An 18770-nucleotide genomic window follows, 5' to 3' on the forward strand; every position below is an offset into this window, starting at 1 on the left:
TTTCGTTTAAAACAATTAAATTAAGTTTAATTATAATATGGAGAAAATTTCAGCGTAGATTTTTTTAATTGAACGTCTAAAATGTTGAAATAATACATCGCGAAATCTGTGTCGAGTTGCTTAACTATCTTAAATCTCAGTGAAGGGTTTGCGACAGTACTGGCCTACTAGATGTAGGTTGATTAAATCAGAACTTTAAAAAGAAATTAAGAAATTACAATAATCGCGGCGCCAATATTAAATATACTTTTAAATAAAAACAAAACGATACGAGCTTATTTCACTTTTTATAAAGAAAAGTTTTAATAAAGGAATAACAAGTAAAATGAGCTTACATTTTGAACCAGATGGTACTCCCTTCGTTATGTGTGAGAAACATAAAATAAAATTGGAAAAAGAGCCTATAACAGAAAATTTCTACGTTAAGAAAGCGAGGGATGAACTAAGAGAGACTCCGGAAAATATTGAAAATGGCCTAAAAGAATTGAGACAACTGCTTAAATGTAAGTAAACACTTGGAGATACTAACACAAAATTAGTTACTCTTTGTCATATCTACACAAATCTTAGGTAAATTTATTTTCATAATGAAATAATTATGGAAAATTATTTCGGCAAAATCGTCATACTAAGCCAACAAACAATAACTAAAACGTGGATAACAAATTAAATTGTCTATTTTATTAATGACTTTTATAAGTATAGAATTTTAAGTGTATTTATATTGTTTTTTTAATGCATTGTTTTATTTACAATAGTTATTTATTATTCCATATGTTACATTTAAACTTTTGACTTCATTCCAAATTTTGTCCTTAGTAAAACATTGTTAGTAAATAACTATTGAATTCGGGTTAGAAAACTAAGCGGTTTATATATGATGTTCATATCAATAATAATTGCTGTTAGATTCTTGTTAAAAGTTTAAATATTTTCGCTTTCAGTTGTTGATGTTACACCTACATTACCTAGCTATATAGCGTTTTACTAAAAAAAAAACAAACCTCATTTTTTTTTACTTTAAAGTCATATTTGGAATATGCTATCGCTAATTTGGTAACGCACAACAAACAAAATGACAAATTATAATTAATATCCACTAAAGGCGACGAATATTATACACACATAAAATGATATTCTAAAAAAATTAAGAAAAAAAAAAATTGAAAAAATAATTATATAACATAAATAGGTTTGGCAATATGGAATTTCATTTCAATGTTGAAATTTTATTATTGTTACTAATTAAAATTATATTATATACTAGCTGTACCCGCGACTCCGTCAGCGTGGTATTCAAAAATCATTATTGTTCACTTCGCATAGTTACAAAATAAATAAATATCTAAAATAAAAGTAGCCTATGTTACTCCTTGATATACCAGCTATCTGCCAATAAAAGTCCCATCAAAATCGATCACGCCGTTTCAGAGATTAGCCGGAACAAAACAATAAAAAAATACATAAACAGTTTATATGTAAAACATTTTTTTTTTTGAGTTAAGAATTTGGTCATAGTCTCGAAACAAACCATTGTAATAAATAATCCAACCTTATCCGTACCTTTTGATAAAAGATTAATTTTTTTATCGTCATTATTTAAGATAATTGTCAGATAAACACCTACGTAATTAATATTAAAATACAAATAAAATGATAATTTCGCTAATAAAAAAATATTATTTGCTTTTTTGTGAAATAATAGAACACACCGAAAAAATGTTACATAAAATAATTTTTAACAAAAAAAAAACCGACTTCAAACAGGAAACTAAAAAGTGAAAAATAAATTTACTTAGTACAAAGTAATTCGTATTTTGATTTAGTTAATCAGAAATGATTAAATAAATATTTTATAATTTTGAAGTCGGTGCCAAGTAAAGCAATGACTACTCTAGTATCTACTCATAAGTTATATTTAGTTTTCCTTCATAATTTGTTTCATTGACTATAAGGTTGAATACTGTTATTATTCTGTTATTGTTTTGACATATCTAATAATATTTTTTGTACTTGTTTGTTGTGTGTGTGTTGTTTATATTTTTTATTGTAGCCAAGTTGTTGTAGTATTTACTTGGCACCAACTTCAAAATTATAAAATATTTCTTTAATCATTTCTGATTAACTAAATCAAAATACGAATTACTTTGTACTAAGTAAATTTATTTTTCACTTTTTAGTTTCCTGTTTGAAGTCGGTTTTTTTTTGTTAAAAATTATTTTATTTTACAATTTTTAGTGATGGGTAGACCTAACAAGGATGCTTTTTCTCTTGTGTCGGGAGTCCGGAAATATACACAATACACAAGCACAAACACCCAGATAATGACAAACATCTATATGGCCAATACAAATGTCTGTCGTGCGCGGAGATTGAACCCACTAACGCCAGCGCAACAGCCGGTGCTGTGACCGCTGCGCTAACGCGTCGACATACTATGAGTAAAGTTTGCTATCAGGTGTACGTAATAACAACCGGGACTGACAGCCTAGCGTGTTCTCCGCTCCGCGCGTGTGAGGCTAGGTTGGGAGAACCACAAGGATTAACAACTAGACCGAAAATAAATATTTGTATAAACATAAATATCCACTCCGAGCGGGAATAGAACCCGCGACCGTCGGTGTTTAGGCGCCGCCGACACGGTACATGCACCATTATATCAAAGCGGTCGTCAAACAGCAAAAGGTAACTGCTGTAAATTGTTGAGAAATTCCCTCGAGTGTTTATGGACTCCATCATCAAACCTGGTCCTGCGACACAGATGATCACACAGCAGGTAATTGCTATAAATCGTTGAAAAGTTCCCTCGACTATCTTTCGTCTCCATCATCAGACTGTAATGGCACTTGTAACTCATATAGGTGCAAAGTTCTCATCAATAGAAATGAATTAAGTTCAAACAGCAGGTAATTGCTATAAGTCGTTGAAGAGTACCCTCGACTATCTTTCGTCTCCATCATCAGACTGAAATGGCACTTATAACTCACATAGGTGCAAAGTTCTCGTCAATAGAAACGAATTAAGTTCAAACAGCAGGTAATTGCTATAAATCGTTAAAGAGTTCCCTCGACTAACTTTTGTCTCCATCATCAGACTGTAATGGCACTTACAACTCATACAGGTGCAAAGTTCTCATCAATAGAAACGAATTAAGTTCAAAAAGCAGGTAGTTGCTATAAATTGTTGAAGAGTTCCCTTGACTATCTTTCTTCTCCATCATCAGACCGACTCCAGACCTTTATTAAATAGTAGCGCTTTATAGTACTTAATGAAAACATGATTAAATTTACTAGTCACCCATACGATTTTTGAAAGTTTCCTCCGATTTCTCCGGGATCCCATCATCAGATCCTGGTTTCCTTATCATGGTACCAAACTATGAATATCTCCTTTCCAACAAAAAAAGAATTATCAAAATCGGTTCATAAACGAAGAAGTTATCTCCGAACATACTTAAAAAAAAATATATATATATATATATACGGTCGAATTGAGTAACCTCCTCCTTTTTTTGAAGTCGGTTAAAAAGGCTCTTGCGAGAGACGCTAGACCATTAATTTAGCAAGATGGTTACAAATTTTATTTGAGCATTAAGTAAAATTTTGTGTAGAAATTTCAATAGTAAATTTACTAGAAGACCTTATATCGTAAGCGAATACGCACTACCATTGCAAACAATTTTTGTGCAATTTTTATTCGCAAAATTCCAATTCCCTTTCTAAAATAAAACTAGAGAACTTCAGTTAGATAAAGTAGTAGAAATTAGTAACTTTTTAGTTATAACATTTTTTAGTAGAAGGTGAGACGATTTCAGAAATTATATCTGGAAGTCGGAAGAAACCGACCTATAATTTTTTTTTTTTATAAATAACAAAAATTATACCAGCTAATTAAAAAATATACCAGCTAATTAAAAATTATACCAGCTAATTAAAAATATATTTTTAATCCATTTTATTTATATAAATATACACAATACATATGTATGGATGTATAATATTAAATAATATTTTCTTACAATGTTAGTGTTGTATAATGCGTTGCTTTGACTCTGAGTTTACATTTTTAAACTTAGAACTCACAATTACAAAACCGTGAAATAATGTTTTGTATATAACACTTTAATATATGTTAATTATTCTGCAATTTTACATATTTTTGAATGCGGATTAACGTATTGCTGGTAACATTTCATGTCGTTTGTTAATTTTAGATTTACAAAGTAGAACAAGACTACTTCATTAAGTATACGATTATATAAGGTTTGATATCTATGAGGTATTAACGGAATTCTACTACGATTTTACTGTCTATTCGTATATCCAATTCAAAGCAAATTCTATCTTTAGAACCTTACAGACACATGTTGGAAACGTTTATAGGATACTAGCTGTACCCTGCGCGCGGTGCTACACTTTCTTTTTTTGGTCGTACCAACTCAAAAACCTTTGTGGGCTCATACACAGCACTGATGAAGATCATGACATGATCAAATGCATAGCTTACAATTCTATAAAGGACATACAGATAAACATTCATTTATATATATATATATATATACATGAATGTTTATATATGACGCCGCGTGGGCGCAACGGTTACAGCCATGGGTTGTATCAGTTGCGCTGGCGGTTGCGGGTTCGATCCCCGCACATGACAAACATTTGTATTGGCCATACAGGTGTTTGCCGTGGTCTGGGTGTTTCTGCAGTCCTTGTGGGTCTCCCCACTGTGCCTCGGAGAGCACGTTAAGCCGTCGGTCCCGGTTGTTATCATGTACACCTGATAGCGATCGTTACTTATAGTAGGGAATATATCCGCCAACCCGCATTGGAGCAGCGTGGTGGATTAAGCTCTGATCCTTCTCCTACATGGGGAAAGAGGCCTATGCCCAGTAATGGGATATTACAGGCTGAAACGTACATCTATATATATAGATGTACGACTATAGTATTAATATATACACAATAAGGATAAATTAAAGTTAAATATCAAGAGAGGCTCATAAAATCAACACATAGCAGCTTTACTTTAGGCAAAAAACACTTCGTTTTAACGTTATTAAAAAAAATAGCCAAAAACTAGAAAGACGCCATAGAAACTCAAGGTTGAGTTATGGTAGAGAACATGAGAATTGGACTCTGAATGATTGTTAAGAGGTATGTTTTCAGACGAGTCTAGATACTGTTTATAGAAGCAGGAAAAGAGGAAAATAGTGTACAGAAGATCAGGAGAGAGCTATAAGCAAGCCAGTGTATAAGAAAAAGTACAATACGGCGGAGGCTCTGTTCACGTGTGGGCTAGGATTTCTTCCGAAAACCGCACTGAGCTAGTGGTGACAGTAATTGGAATTTTAATTGTACAAAGATATGTCACTGTAATTCTGAATAACTACGTTGGTCCATTTTTAGTGGACATAGCATACACAATTCAATCATTAATTAATTATATTATTTTTTATTTTTATCATATAGTACAAAAAATTTCAAACCATTCGTTATGTTATGTCAGTTATTCATTCTTTCAATTATTTCATTCTCATGAATGAAGCTTTGTCTTGATTAGGTCATATTACTGATATATACTTACTAATATATGTATATGTAGATAGAAACAAATCAATCAATTGTTCCCGAAGTAAATTAAACGTCTCGACTTTATGACACGACGACGACGGACATGTTTTGGTATTTATTACTAATTTTGCACGACAAGTAGATAATAATAAAAGTCATATTTATAAGCTATTAGAAGTCACAAATTTGCAGAACTATCAAAGTTACATTTACTAGTAAGATAAAAAAAATCCTGCGTTGTGTCATGTAGTGTGACATGATCCTTGATATTTTGGAACTATTGAAAGCAATTAAGCCAAATAACTCTCGATGTTGTCGATGAGTACATCTACCTGGGACAACTAATCCGCATGGGTAAGTCCACTTTCGAGAGAGAGGTAACTTGTAGAATCTAACTCGAAATTATAAAATATCTTCTCGTCCAGTATACTTAAGTACCTGAAGACAAAAGCATTTGAGCACTATGTGTTGCCAGTGAGGAACTACGGCGCTAAGACATGGTCTTTTTCCGTTAGCCCTTTCCATAGGCTCAAGGTCATTAGCTATTATCGGTATTTCTCTACGTAAAAGAGTTCGGAGTGATGAAATCTGTAGACGAACGTAGGTCACCGACAGCTCTCAAAATCTGCAAGTTGAAGTGACAATGGGTAGGCCACAAAGCAAGAAGAAACTGTGACCGATGGGGAACGAAAGTTTTTCGAATAGTTACCTCATCGTGACATCATCGTGGTCGTCGTCGATAAAAGGCTGTCTTTTTATATAAAAAAGCCTGTACAAAAAGCTTGATATATAAATGCTACATGAGCTCACTGAAAGAAACCTAATGGACCGTGTACTCATTTGCGAAATCGTAGTCAAAGGTCGGTCACACGTCACAGACTATCGCTAAACCCGAGTCGCATACACATGAGGGACTACTTTTAAGTCCGAAGCGATTCAGGTACGCCGAGAAACCCCCGTGACCGGTCAGAATTTGGACATCGACTGGTGTTAGTGTCATATTCTTGATTATAGTCCTGGCGGTTTTTACGCACGGTAAAAACACCTTCGTGACCGAACCAGCCACGGTTGACTCATAGCGCCGCTGCCATCTCCTCACCGTCTCCTCACGTATATACGCCTCGTAACGTACGATGTTGGAACTTGATCGTATCAAAATCGGTTCATAAACGACAAAGTTATCCGCGTACATAAATAAAAAAATTATGTATACAGTTGAACTGAGAAACCTCCTCCTTTTTTGAAGTCTGTTAAAAACGTTAATAATAGTCACATGTCTTGTACATTATTTATCATTAATGTACAAGTTATACATCCCTTTTTAATTACATTTCATAATATTATTACATTCACTGAGTTAATATTTTTGTATTTTTAATACATAATTGTGTTTGCTCGCAAACGAAAAAAAAAACCGACTTCAATTACATCGACGAGTAATACAACGTAGATCGACGAAAAAATAGTCAAGTAACTACGCGTTATCCAAGATTACTCAAAAAGTAGTTTTATCAGATCTCAATCAAATTTATATGTGACCACATGACAAACATCAGCTTTCAATTAAATTAAAAATTATTAAAATCGGTACACCCAGTAAAAAGTTATTGCGGATTTTCAATAGTTACCCTCGATTTCTCTGGAATGCCATCATCAGATCCTGGTTTCCTTATCATGGTACTAAACTAGACATATCTTCTTTCCAACAAAAAAATAATTATCAAAATCGGTACACCCAGTAAAAAGTTATTGCGGATTTTCAAGAGTTTCCTTCGATTTCTCTGGGATCCCATCATCAAATCCTAGTTTCCTTATCATGGTTTTAAACTAGGGATATCTCCTTTCCAACAAAAAAAGAATTACCAAAATCGGTACATCCAGTAGAAAGTTATGCGGTATAATACAACGTAGGTCGACGAAAAAAGCGTCAAGTAAAAACGCATTATTAGATATAACTCGAAAAGTAGTTGTTAGATCTCAAATAAATTTAAATGGGACCAATTGACACACACCACCTTTCGATTAAAAATTTTTTTGTCGAAATCGGTCCACACGGGCAAAAGTTCTGATGTAACATACATTAAAAAAAAATACAGTCGAATTGAGAACCTCCTCCTTTTTTGGAAGTCGGTTAAAAACTATACACGATGTTATCAACTGATCGAAAAAGCCTTTATTTACACAACGTGCCATTTAATTGCATGATAGCATTTCATAATTTTATGTTGTATTACTCTTATGTAATACAACTTAATTTTTAAAAGGGTAACTGCGGAGATTCTTGTCGTTTCATCTGCAGAATCTACATTCCAAATCGGTGATAACTTCACTTTTAAATATAATTAATTAATTAAATAATATTAATATAATTAATATTAATATAAAATTTAAATATAATTAAAAAATAAAATATTAATTTGTCAAATGATGATTTAAAAGTGCTTTTAAAGTTTATTTAATTAAATAAGGTATTAAGATTTATAAGCTCATAATTAAGAATATGATATAAATATTGTGTTGTCTCTAAACATAATAATTAATAAATGTTGTAAATGATTGACGCGTATATATGTAACTCATTAAGGACATGTAATTGGATGCAGCTTGAATGACAATATGCTTGGTATTAAAATGGTTTTAATACAAGAACAGTTCATTGAACCCACAAGAGTTAATGTATTGACTTAAGATATATATATGTTTATAACATTGTATAAAAATATCATACACTTGTATATTATCAATCAAGATTTTTACTAATGTCTTTTTTTTGTAATTTAAATAAACAATATAATGTATGTTTTAGGTGAAACCAACTTGGTTATACCACTAGATGAAGATGAGTTTCTACTTAAGTTCCTAAGGCCAGCGAAATTTTACGCGAAGAGTGCATTCGAGAGGGTAAGTTAATTTAACACATTTTTAACATCTCTATTTGTGTTGTTTTTAATATAAAACTAAATTAAAATGAAAGTACGTGTGTGCAATTCACATAATATTCTATCTCATTCACTCCTATACATTTTTGACTTTGTTTCTTTACCGTGACGCATTTTCGTTTCATCGAGTTTAAAACCACAACGAGTCTAAAGCATTACTTTCGTAAAAGTACTTTGTATTTTTTTTGAGAATGTATAGTTTTTTTTTCACCTTTATTTGTGTTATAGATAAACTGTCTGAATTAGAATAAATTTAGAAACTGTCACAACAAGCCGAATAAATCGTTTCCGTTATGCAGATTCTTTAACACTTGCAGAAAACAGGACAGTGAAAGCTGTTGTTTCATTATTCGTGTAAAGAATTGACGAATATTAAAATAGTTAGAAATCTATACGTCTTTGGGACATTTCGATATTATAAAATTTTCTACTTATAATAATAGTCTGTTTCATCGTTTTCTTAATTTCAGATACAAGCTTATTACAAGTTTAGGTTATCACACCAGGACTATTGTCAGGATCTTTTCCCGAGCAACGTTCGGGTAGCTTTCGATCACTCTATCATCTCTATCCTCTCGCCAAGAGACGAAAACGGCCGTCGCATCATGTTTGTAGAATCTGGAGGTAAAATAAACAAAAAGTAAAAAGTTTATGTAAATGGATGATATACATGAATGGATGGACATAGAGTCACATCCATCCATTAATGTTATGATGGAACTTCATATACAATATGATAGTTGATGAGCCAAATTAACGAAATGTTTATGTAATTATCATATATGTATATTAAAATTTCCAAGGATACAGACAGTTATTCTATTGATGCATCCTTGATACATTTCAATTAGAAGATACTAGGACGCAGTACGAGCTGTTAACCTATTATTTACATAATTATTTCCGTAAATTTTACAACTCGTTTTTTGGTTTCTTATCGATTATATGAAAGAGAATTTTATTACAAGAAAAATAATAATAAATACTAAGCCTCGGTAAAATATAAACTGTTATCAGATATATAAAATATACTCGTATACGAGATATCCGAAACGTCGGGAATCTAAAAAGTTAATAAACCGCGATAAAATCCGAAAAAGTTGTTTCATTTAAACGAGTACAATTCGCGTAAACATTAGAAAACAATATACTCGTATACTCCATGTAGGTAGTAGTTTTTTGCATAAATGATGATATAATGTGTTGTTTGTATAAAATTTTATTTTGTTCTCAATTTACAGAATATTTTAAATTAATAAATGAAAAAATATAAACAATTCGAAGATATCGAATAATGTGTTACTATAGTTGAAAATCAAGACTTCAAGGTTATTGCTTGGTTTTTAAACAGAAACATACCTACTATATATCTTATTCTTCTCTGTGCTGTCATATAACAACCTGTAAGCGACATCTGTTGAGGCTCTTATAGGCCTTACTCCTAAAAAACAAACTACTAAGTAAAAAAACCTAAAGCATGACTGCTGGTCTGCTGCTGAATGAAGCTGACCAATATAATATATTTATGAGGTTTATTTCCAATCTAAATTAAACGTAACTAATTCATAAAAATATCAAAGTTAATGACAGAACAGGTTATTTTGACTCGGAAGCGTGGGACAAAATAAACAATTATAAATTTAAAACTCCTGAGACAGAAATAATTGAAATATCGGTGATTTTGGTCGCTAGACTCAAAGTGAATAATTTTCGGAAAATAAATTATGATAATAATTTGTTCACTGCTAGACTGCCGTAATGGCAGATTTCCTCAGTTTTAGATACTTTAGAAATTGGCATTTGAGAAAAAACAATATTTTTTCTAGTCAATTTTAAATAGCAAATATAATGTATATTTGCTTATTGCATCAACAAACAATTTCCTGTCAACAAGCCTCTCTGTTCTTATGAAACGGCAACTGTTACATACGTTGTTAATATTGACACACATTTACACACATGAGCCAGCCTATCTTTTCGTTTTTTATATGAGCGATAAATTTGAATGGAACTATTCAATGCAAATTTTATGAATTAAAATTTGTTTAATTTTAATAATAATTCAGTTTTGCTGTAAAATAGAAAAGGGAATTTTTTATTTTAAATTAATGAATAAATGGTAATGAAAATAATAATGGATGGGTTATGTGACCTTTGTTATTCTACTTTTATTTTCTATTACATTTTGGTTCTCAACAAGTTATTTTGGATAGTGATGGAACTTAAAAAATATGTTTATGTTGTCTTTTGATTTAACAAAAGTACAAATAAATACAGTCATATCTATAATATATATAAAAGCGAAAGGTCACTCACTCATCACAAAATCTCCGAAACTATAACACCTACAAACTTGAAATTTGGTAGGTAGGCTCCTTATAGAACGTAGACATCCGCTAAGAACGGATTTTACGAAACTCGACCCCTAAGGGGGTAAAACAGGGGTTGCAAGTTTGTATGAAAGTCCTATGTTTTTGAAGTAAGAGACTTGAAATTTAAAATGTATGCTCTATAGATGACAAGAAGGCGTTCAAATAATGTATCTTTAGAAATCAACCCCCTTTTGGGGTTAAAACGGGGGATGGTAGGTTGACTCACTGATCACGAAATCTCCGAAACTATAACAGCTATAAACTTGAAATTTGGCAGGAAGGCTCCTTATAGGGCGTAAACATCTGCTAAGTTCGGATTTTACGAAATTCCACCCCTAAGGGGGTAAAACGGGGGTTGGAAGTTTGTGTGAAAATCCCATGTTTTTAAAGTAAGAGACTTGAAATATAAAATGTACGCTCTTTAGATGGTGAGAAGGTGTCCAAATAATGTATATTTAGAAATCAACTCCTTTTTGGGGTTAAAACGGGGGATGGTAGGTTGACTCCCTCATCACGAAATCTCCGAAACTATAACAGCTATAAACTTGAAATTTGGCAGGTAGGTTCCTTATAGGGCGTAAACATTCTCTAAGACATGATTTTACGAAACTCGACCCCTAAGGGGGTAAAACGGGGGTTGCAAGTTTGTATGAAAGTCCTATGTTTTTGAAGTAAGAGACTTAAAAATTAAAAATGTATGCTCTATAGATGATAAGAAGGCGTCCAAATAATGTATTTTTAGAAATCAACCCCCTTTTGGGGTTAAAACGGGAGATGGTAGGTTGACTCACTGATCACGAAATCTCCGAAACTATAACACTTACAAACTTGAAATTTGGCAGGAAGGCTCCTTATAGGGCGTAGACATCCGCTAATAACGGATTTTACGAAATTCCACCCCTAAAGGGGTAAAAAGTTGGTTGCAAGTTTGTATTAGTCCTATGTTTTTGAAGTAAGAGACTTGAAATTTAAAATGTATGCTCTATAGATAGTGAGAAGGTGTCCAAATAATGCATCGTTATCTATATATATAAAAGAGAAAGGTAAATAACTCACGAATCACGAGAACTCAAAAACCGCTGGATGGTCTATTCATCCAGGTTGGACAAAGATAAAATTTGGCAGGGAGGTAGATTATAGTTAGCAGACGTCCGCTAAGAACGGATTTTACGGTATTCCACCGCTAAGGGGGTTTAATTGGGGTTGATAGTTTGTATGAAACATATACAGCCTGAAAACAAAACTAAAAATGTGGTGTATAGAGAGGTTTTATAAAAATAACTATTATATTATACTTAATTGTGCCTTTTAAAAAGTTACTCAGTTTGATAAGCATTTCAAGTGACTAAAATAAAAATAATAATTTGCGTTCACCATCTTAATAGTATTGCATATCTTCATAACCATGCGGAGGTAGTCCCGGACAACAGTTAGTGTATTTATAAAACAAAGTCCCCAAAAGTGTATGTGATCGATTCGCTCAAAATCTACAGAACGGATTTTCATGCGGTTTCACCATTGGAGAGAGGGCTCCACCACTGGCAAGAGGAAGGTTTACGGAACGGCTAAGCCGATTTTGATGAGAGTTTCACTGGAAATTTATCGGGAAAACTTTGTGACACACTAATTTCAACGCGGGCGAAGCCGCGGGCACAGCTAGTATATATAGGAAAAAGGATAATAATTAATTTTAATTTCATTTTATTAATTATCACACGGTAGAACGTCGGCAACAGAAATAAGAGATACAAAACAACAAAATTAGAATTGTATTCCGTAAATATCGATTTCCTGAAACGACATTTATTTTTACATACATTTTAAACATTAAAAAAGGTTGTTTGAACTGCTTCGCTCGCATATAAAGTATATAAATTTATTTTTCGGGCGATAGGCTGCTTTAATTTTTATTTAATATTAAACCTTATATTGATATCAACTTTATAATCAACTTTATATCATTATCAAGCAAATTAAATATGTTGTTGAAATATATATATATATATAAACTCTACTTTTAAAATTAATGTATAAGATATTTTTTTTTCTAAATTATCAAACAACTTTAAATTCTTTATTTTTTCAGAGAAATGGAACCCCCGCGATGTTCCCCTACGTGATGTTTTCCGTGGCGTGCAGCTGGGGCTGGAGTCTGCGATGGTGGAACCACGTACCCAGGTCTGCGGCGTTGTTGTTATACTCGACATGAAAGGCCTTTCTTTCACACACATAATGCAATTCACGCCATCATTTGCGAAGATGGTCGTTGATTGGATCCAGGTTGGTTTTTATTTTTTCAAAAAAGTAATTTGTATATCGATATATCGATATCGTATTGTAATGTCTGCGTTTGTATCGATAGACGATATTATCGAATCCCTTTATATCGAAAGTATCGATACCTACGACATTTTTGATATTTTTATGATTACAAAATGTTTAAGATAAACTTGTAGCTTTTTAGTTTACTCTCTTAGCGGGATTTTGACGTTTTAATTACCAAAATAACACAAAAATGTACATATTTACAAGATGAAACTAAAAGTCTTTTTTTTTTGTTTACGAGTAAACGCAATTTGCTATTGAAACCGTTTCTGAGATAAAATCATGTCAGCTTTCTAATAATAAAAAAAATCAAAAAGAAAAAATGTGTGCCTTAGGTTAGAAAGCATTAATTATTGATTAAAAAAACCTACTAAAAACCTACATTCGCCCTTATCGGACATTTAAAATACCACCAAATAATAAATTCGTAGTACTTTTTTAGTTTTTACAAATATATTGCTCAACTTACACTTTCCACCGTTATCCGCATTAATAAAATAACTCTATACAATCAACACTGGTGATGCCTTAATAAAATGGAAATCGGATATTACTCGAAAGGAACAAAAACAAGCAATGAGCTTTAAATTTAAGCAAAGCTTCTCGTACTTACAAAGTTACAAACTTATAAAGATCTCAAATAATTAAAACATATAGACAGAAGTGTAATTAAAAGTTGACTGGTAGAGTTCTAAACTTCTAATAACAATGTCTATCTAGTATTACTACTTTTTACATTTAAATGATATGAGTTGGTGCTGTTAAGTAATGTGATCCATATAAATTTTATTTAAAGAAAATATTATCATAGTGTATTAATGCGTTAAATCTATACGATATTTTAATAGGAATACGTTATATCGTAGCAAATCGCAGGGTTATAATATAGTATTATATATAGATATAATGTTATCGTATAATTTTGTATCGATATTTCGATATATCGTATAGTTTTGGGCATCACTACTTCAAATCCATTTCCAACCGTAACATTTTTTTATGTATTTCTTATACACAATTGGTTGTCTGTTCTTAAGATAAGGTACTTTGATGCTTAAGATATCTATAGACAACAGTCAACGACGTACATACTTTTATTAATTTTGGTAATTAAATTGACATTATACATAGTACACATTAATACAAAGACAACCCTGCGGTCACCAATCCGCCTGCCCAGCGTGGTGACAATGGGCAACACACATGAGTTCACGCCAGTTTTGGCGCGAAATTGTAAATGCCTATGTCCAGCAGTGGACTGCTAGGCTGATGATGATGAGTCTGAAAATCTAACGATAAGATTTATATGAAACAAATTTATTGTTTGGTTATCATTTACAGGACTGTATACCAATTAGATTGAAAGGAGTACACATTGTCAATCAGCCGTACATATTTAATATGTTATTCGCGATATTTAAGCCGTTTCTACGGCAGAAGCTTCGCTCGCGGATATTTTTCCACGGCACGGATAAAAAATCTTTGTTGAAACATATCAATAAGGAAGCCCTGATGATGAGGCTGGGAGGATGCTTGCCTGATAATGAAATATCTGGTGAGGTATTGTGGAAAATGCTGCATCATTATGAAGAAAGTTTCAGGCGTAAGTTTTTTATTATATTTTAAAATGTATTCCAAATTATGTACTCATAAGGTACACAATATAATATAGCGTTGAAAACGAATATGCACAAATTTTAAAACAAAACAACAACAACCTTTTTAAACGGTTTTATTTAGCTCACCCCGTTTGTTTTATTTATTATTCTTGGGTCAAATTTAGTAATTCAAATTTCACCCTCTTCCTGTCAACCGATTAATCTGAAATTTTGTATACACTTTGGATTTTGGTGACAATACAATTATGTTTATTCATTATCATTATAAATTCAAGATGGCCGCCGCTACAAAATGGCGGATAATTTATGTTTTATTAATCCCATCAATATGGGTATCAAATGAAAGGGCTCAACAAGCAGAATACAATATACTATAAAAAATTGAAATCCAAGATGGCGGCCGCTACAAAATGGCGGATAACGTAGGTTTTATCAATCCCATCAATATGGGTATCAAATGAAAGGGCTCAACAAGCAGAATACAATATACTATAAAAAATTGAAATACAAGATGGCGGCCGCTACAAAATGGCGGATAACGTAGGTTTTATCGATCCCATCAATATGGGTATCAAATGAAAGTGCTCAACCAGTATAATCAATGTACTATATAAAATTAAAATCCAAGATGGCGGCCTCTACAAAATGGCGGATAACTTAGGTTTTATCAATCCCATCAACATGGGTATCAAATGAAAGGTCTCAACAAGTAGAATACAATTTACTATGCAAAATTGAAATCTAAGCTGGCCGCCGCTACCAAATGTCTGATAACAATTTTTTATCAATCCCACCAATATGGGTATCAAATAAAAGGGCTTGACAAGAAGAATACAGTGCACTATACAACCTCAATATTTAAGATGGGCCTTGCAATAATGAAGCACTAAATGAATTAAACAGAATGCGAAATAAAAACTAAAAACTAGAAAATAAAAATAGGTAAAAAAACTTTTTAAGTTAAACGGTTTTATGTTAAACATACATTGCAATGTTTAAGATAAATGTACTAAAAACCAAAAAATAATAAAATAGATACAGTCGTGGGAATTATAAACATATGCATAGACTAGACTAAAATAAAACCGTGGGGCACGTCAATTGTCTACAAATTATCGACTTAATGTGCGATAGAAGAATCGTTTAATTCGTCGTTAAAATAGGCAGTTGGCCCGCAGACGGTGAGGAAATTACTTACTATTTTCTTGCTCATGGAAATTCCAATAGTTATACACTCCATGTAAATATAAAAGAGATGTTTCAACTAGTTTATCGTTGGACATTCACACTGCTGGCTGGCGAGGAATCGTTTCACTGCTCGTAGTTTGTCTATCGACAAAACGTATGATAAAAGTAGTACTCGCTCACCACTATGAAACCCTAAAACTCGCTTATAATCGAGCTTGCTAGCTTGTTTCCACATTCTAGCCCTACTTATCACACGTCCATCGTTGTCGGTTGAACAACTGCCTAATTATAGTGTAACATTACAAAACAAACATTTTAATCAACGATTGTAGACAATTGACGTGCCCCACGGTTTTATTTTAGTCTAGTCTATGCATATGTTTATAATTCCCACGACTGTATCTATTTTATTATTTTTTGGTTTTTAGTACATTTATCTTAAACATTGCAATGTATGTTTAACATAAAACCGTTTAACTTAAAAAGTTTTTTATTGTTATTTTCGCGAACTGAAAAGGGTGGGGACCACAGAGTTGAACAAAGTAGAAGACATAAAATGTTACCAAATGTATTTATTTTTTGTATTTATTTTTTACAGGAGCAGATTCGTACGGATACATTACGAACAATAACAAATGACAAGGGATTTAGAAAAATAGATTTTAATGACAAGGTCAAAACTCTAATAGGTTAAAAATAGCTACCATTATGAAATGTCCTTGAATTTAAGATACAAAAATGATTATATAATTATAGTTTTGCATGAGTGACACCGTGAATAATTTTGTATTATCATAACATTAAATTTACATTATATTTAGGTGCCTACATAAAATGATTTAGGAATTGTAAAAGCTTTATCATTTGACTCATATCGTTGTTATATGTTTTAAACTTATGTATGTAAGGTATGACGGAATATTATTAAAGAATTTTAAAAGAAACTTTCTAATGTAGTTATTCCAAATTTTATCGATTTGTGACTAAGGTAGGGACTTAGTAATAATTGTGTTTGCTAGCAAACGAAAAAAAAAAACGACTTCAATTACACCGACGATACAACGTAAGTAGACGAAAAAAATTAAAAAACGCACTAGTCGTCACTACGATTTTCGAGAGTACCCCTCGATTTCTCTCGGATTTCATCGTCAGATCCTGGTTTTCTTATCATGGTACCACTCTTGGGATATCTCTTTTTCAATAATAAAAAAATTATGAAAATCAGTTCATAAACGACGAAGTTATCCCCGAACATACTTAAAAAAGGGGAGGCCCATGTCCAGCAGTGGACTGCGATAGGCTGAAGTGTGTGTGTGTGTGTGTATACTTAATATATATATATATATATATATATATATATATATATATATATATATATATATATATATATATTCGACCGTTTGAAGACCGCATTGAGTAACCTCCTCCTTTTTTGAAGTCAGTTAAAAATATCAAAATAATAGACACAAAAATTTCAAATCACCTTCGAAAACAAAAATCAAATTCATCACCATCATCGTCATTCTTGTTTAATAAAAGTTGCTGACCGATAATAGATAATTAGCGTAACGTAATGTTTTTTTAAACAAGCCAGTTCCATATTTTTTGTGGCACGTTTGTGTTTTGTGTATATTTCATATGGAAATGAATCCAAAAAATAAAACATGAATAAATTTGAGCAAACTTATTTTAAGAAGTTAGTACAATTTTAGTTATGTTAAGGTTCGTAAGATTAAAAAAAAAAAAACAGTAAAAATTTAACTTTCGAGTTTTATTTAAGTATGTTAAAGCATGCAAGTATGCAAAGCATAGTTGAAACAATATGTATTAATAACCTGTGGTATGGTGGTGTAAACGGGGTAAAATAAGAAATAAAGGATTTTAATTTACTCTTCTTGCTATTATTTTTACTGGAAAGTTTCGTCAAATGTTTTCTTTTATAATAATATATTCAATAATAAATCCGAATATATTGAAGCTATCATGTATTGATTAACAACCTATCATAATGAGCCAAAGCAACTAACTACTATAAAAATCTACTTTTGACTTTCTGGGATTGCTCGTGTTAAAAGAAACCCAACAATAAGAATACAAAATCTTTATTGCGATCTCAACATTTTTTATACACATTACAATATCAATCTTTTTTCTCAATATTTTACATAGTGTGATAAAGTTGAATAAAATGAAATTTTTTTATACTAAATTTAATTTGAACTTAAATTAATATTAATTAACCTAACAAGTTATAGAATAATAAAATAAAATAAGGATAAGATGCAATAATTTGCTAATATACAGATAAATCATTTAAATTCTTAAAACTAGTAATAAAGCAAATCATTCTTGCATTGATTAATTATGGCAAAAATATTTCTTATAGCAGAATCAAAAATTTTCTAATGTAACAACTAAATTCATACCAACATATAATCATTAATTCTTTATGTTGAGGAATTCATATATTTTCACCTTATATCACTACATTTACAAGTACGATAGAACCCTGTATATATTATGTTTTTTATGGAATATTAGTAATAACAATCTCGACAGCAATCATTTTAATACACAAATTTATTTATGAGGTATCTACATAACCATAGTAAAATATATGTGTTGTATACACATATATTTCTTAAGTTTATAGCAAGTCTAGAAAATGGTAAGTAGAAACCAACTTCTTATGATATTTTTATATAAAAATTGTCGTAACCGTAAAATTTTCACATTTAATAATGCCGTCAA

At 31.5% G+C, this 18770-nt stretch overlaps 1 protein-coding gene across 1 annotated transcript; it reads left to right on the forward strand.

Annotated features, from left to right (window-relative positions):
- The first annotated feature begins 7 nt into the window (after positions 1 to 7).
- On the forward strand, positions 8 to 16963 carry LOC123669210 (alpha-tocopherol transfer protein-like). The gene is made up of 6 exons (XM_045602838.1): positions 8 to 503; positions 8383 to 8477; positions 8986 to 9139; positions 12974 to 13167; positions 14554 to 14815; positions 16618 to 16963. Exons 1-6 carry the CDS (start codon positions 326 to 328, stop codon positions 16656 to 16658), a joined length of 924 nt encoding a protein of 307 aa, XP_045458794.1. The 5' UTR covers positions 8 to 325; the 3' UTR covers positions 16659 to 16963.
- Positions 16964 to 18770: the final 1807 nt, after the last annotated feature.

Source organism: Melitaea cinxia, chromosome 3 (genome assembly GCF_905220565.1).
Source record: "Melitaea cinxia chromosome 3, ilMelCinx1.1, whole genome shotgun sequence".
NCBI lineage: Eukaryota > Metazoa > Arthropoda > Insecta > Lepidoptera > Nymphalidae > Melitaea > Melitaea cinxia.

Bases quoted from the DNA above. Each gene is read 5' to 3' on its own strand.
- LOC123669210 (XM_045602838.1), top strand. From the start codon at position 326: ATGAGCTTACATTTTGAACCAGATGGTACTCCCTTCGTTATGTGTGAG. The intron at 13,168-14,553 runs GTTGGTTTTTAT...TATCATTTACAG, and splicing joins TGGTCGTTGATTGGATCCAG to GACTGTATACCAATTAGATT. The intron at 14,816-16,617 runs GTAAGTTTTTTA...TATTTTTTACAG, and splicing joins TTATGAAGAAAGTTTCAGGC to GAGCAGATTCGTACGGATAC.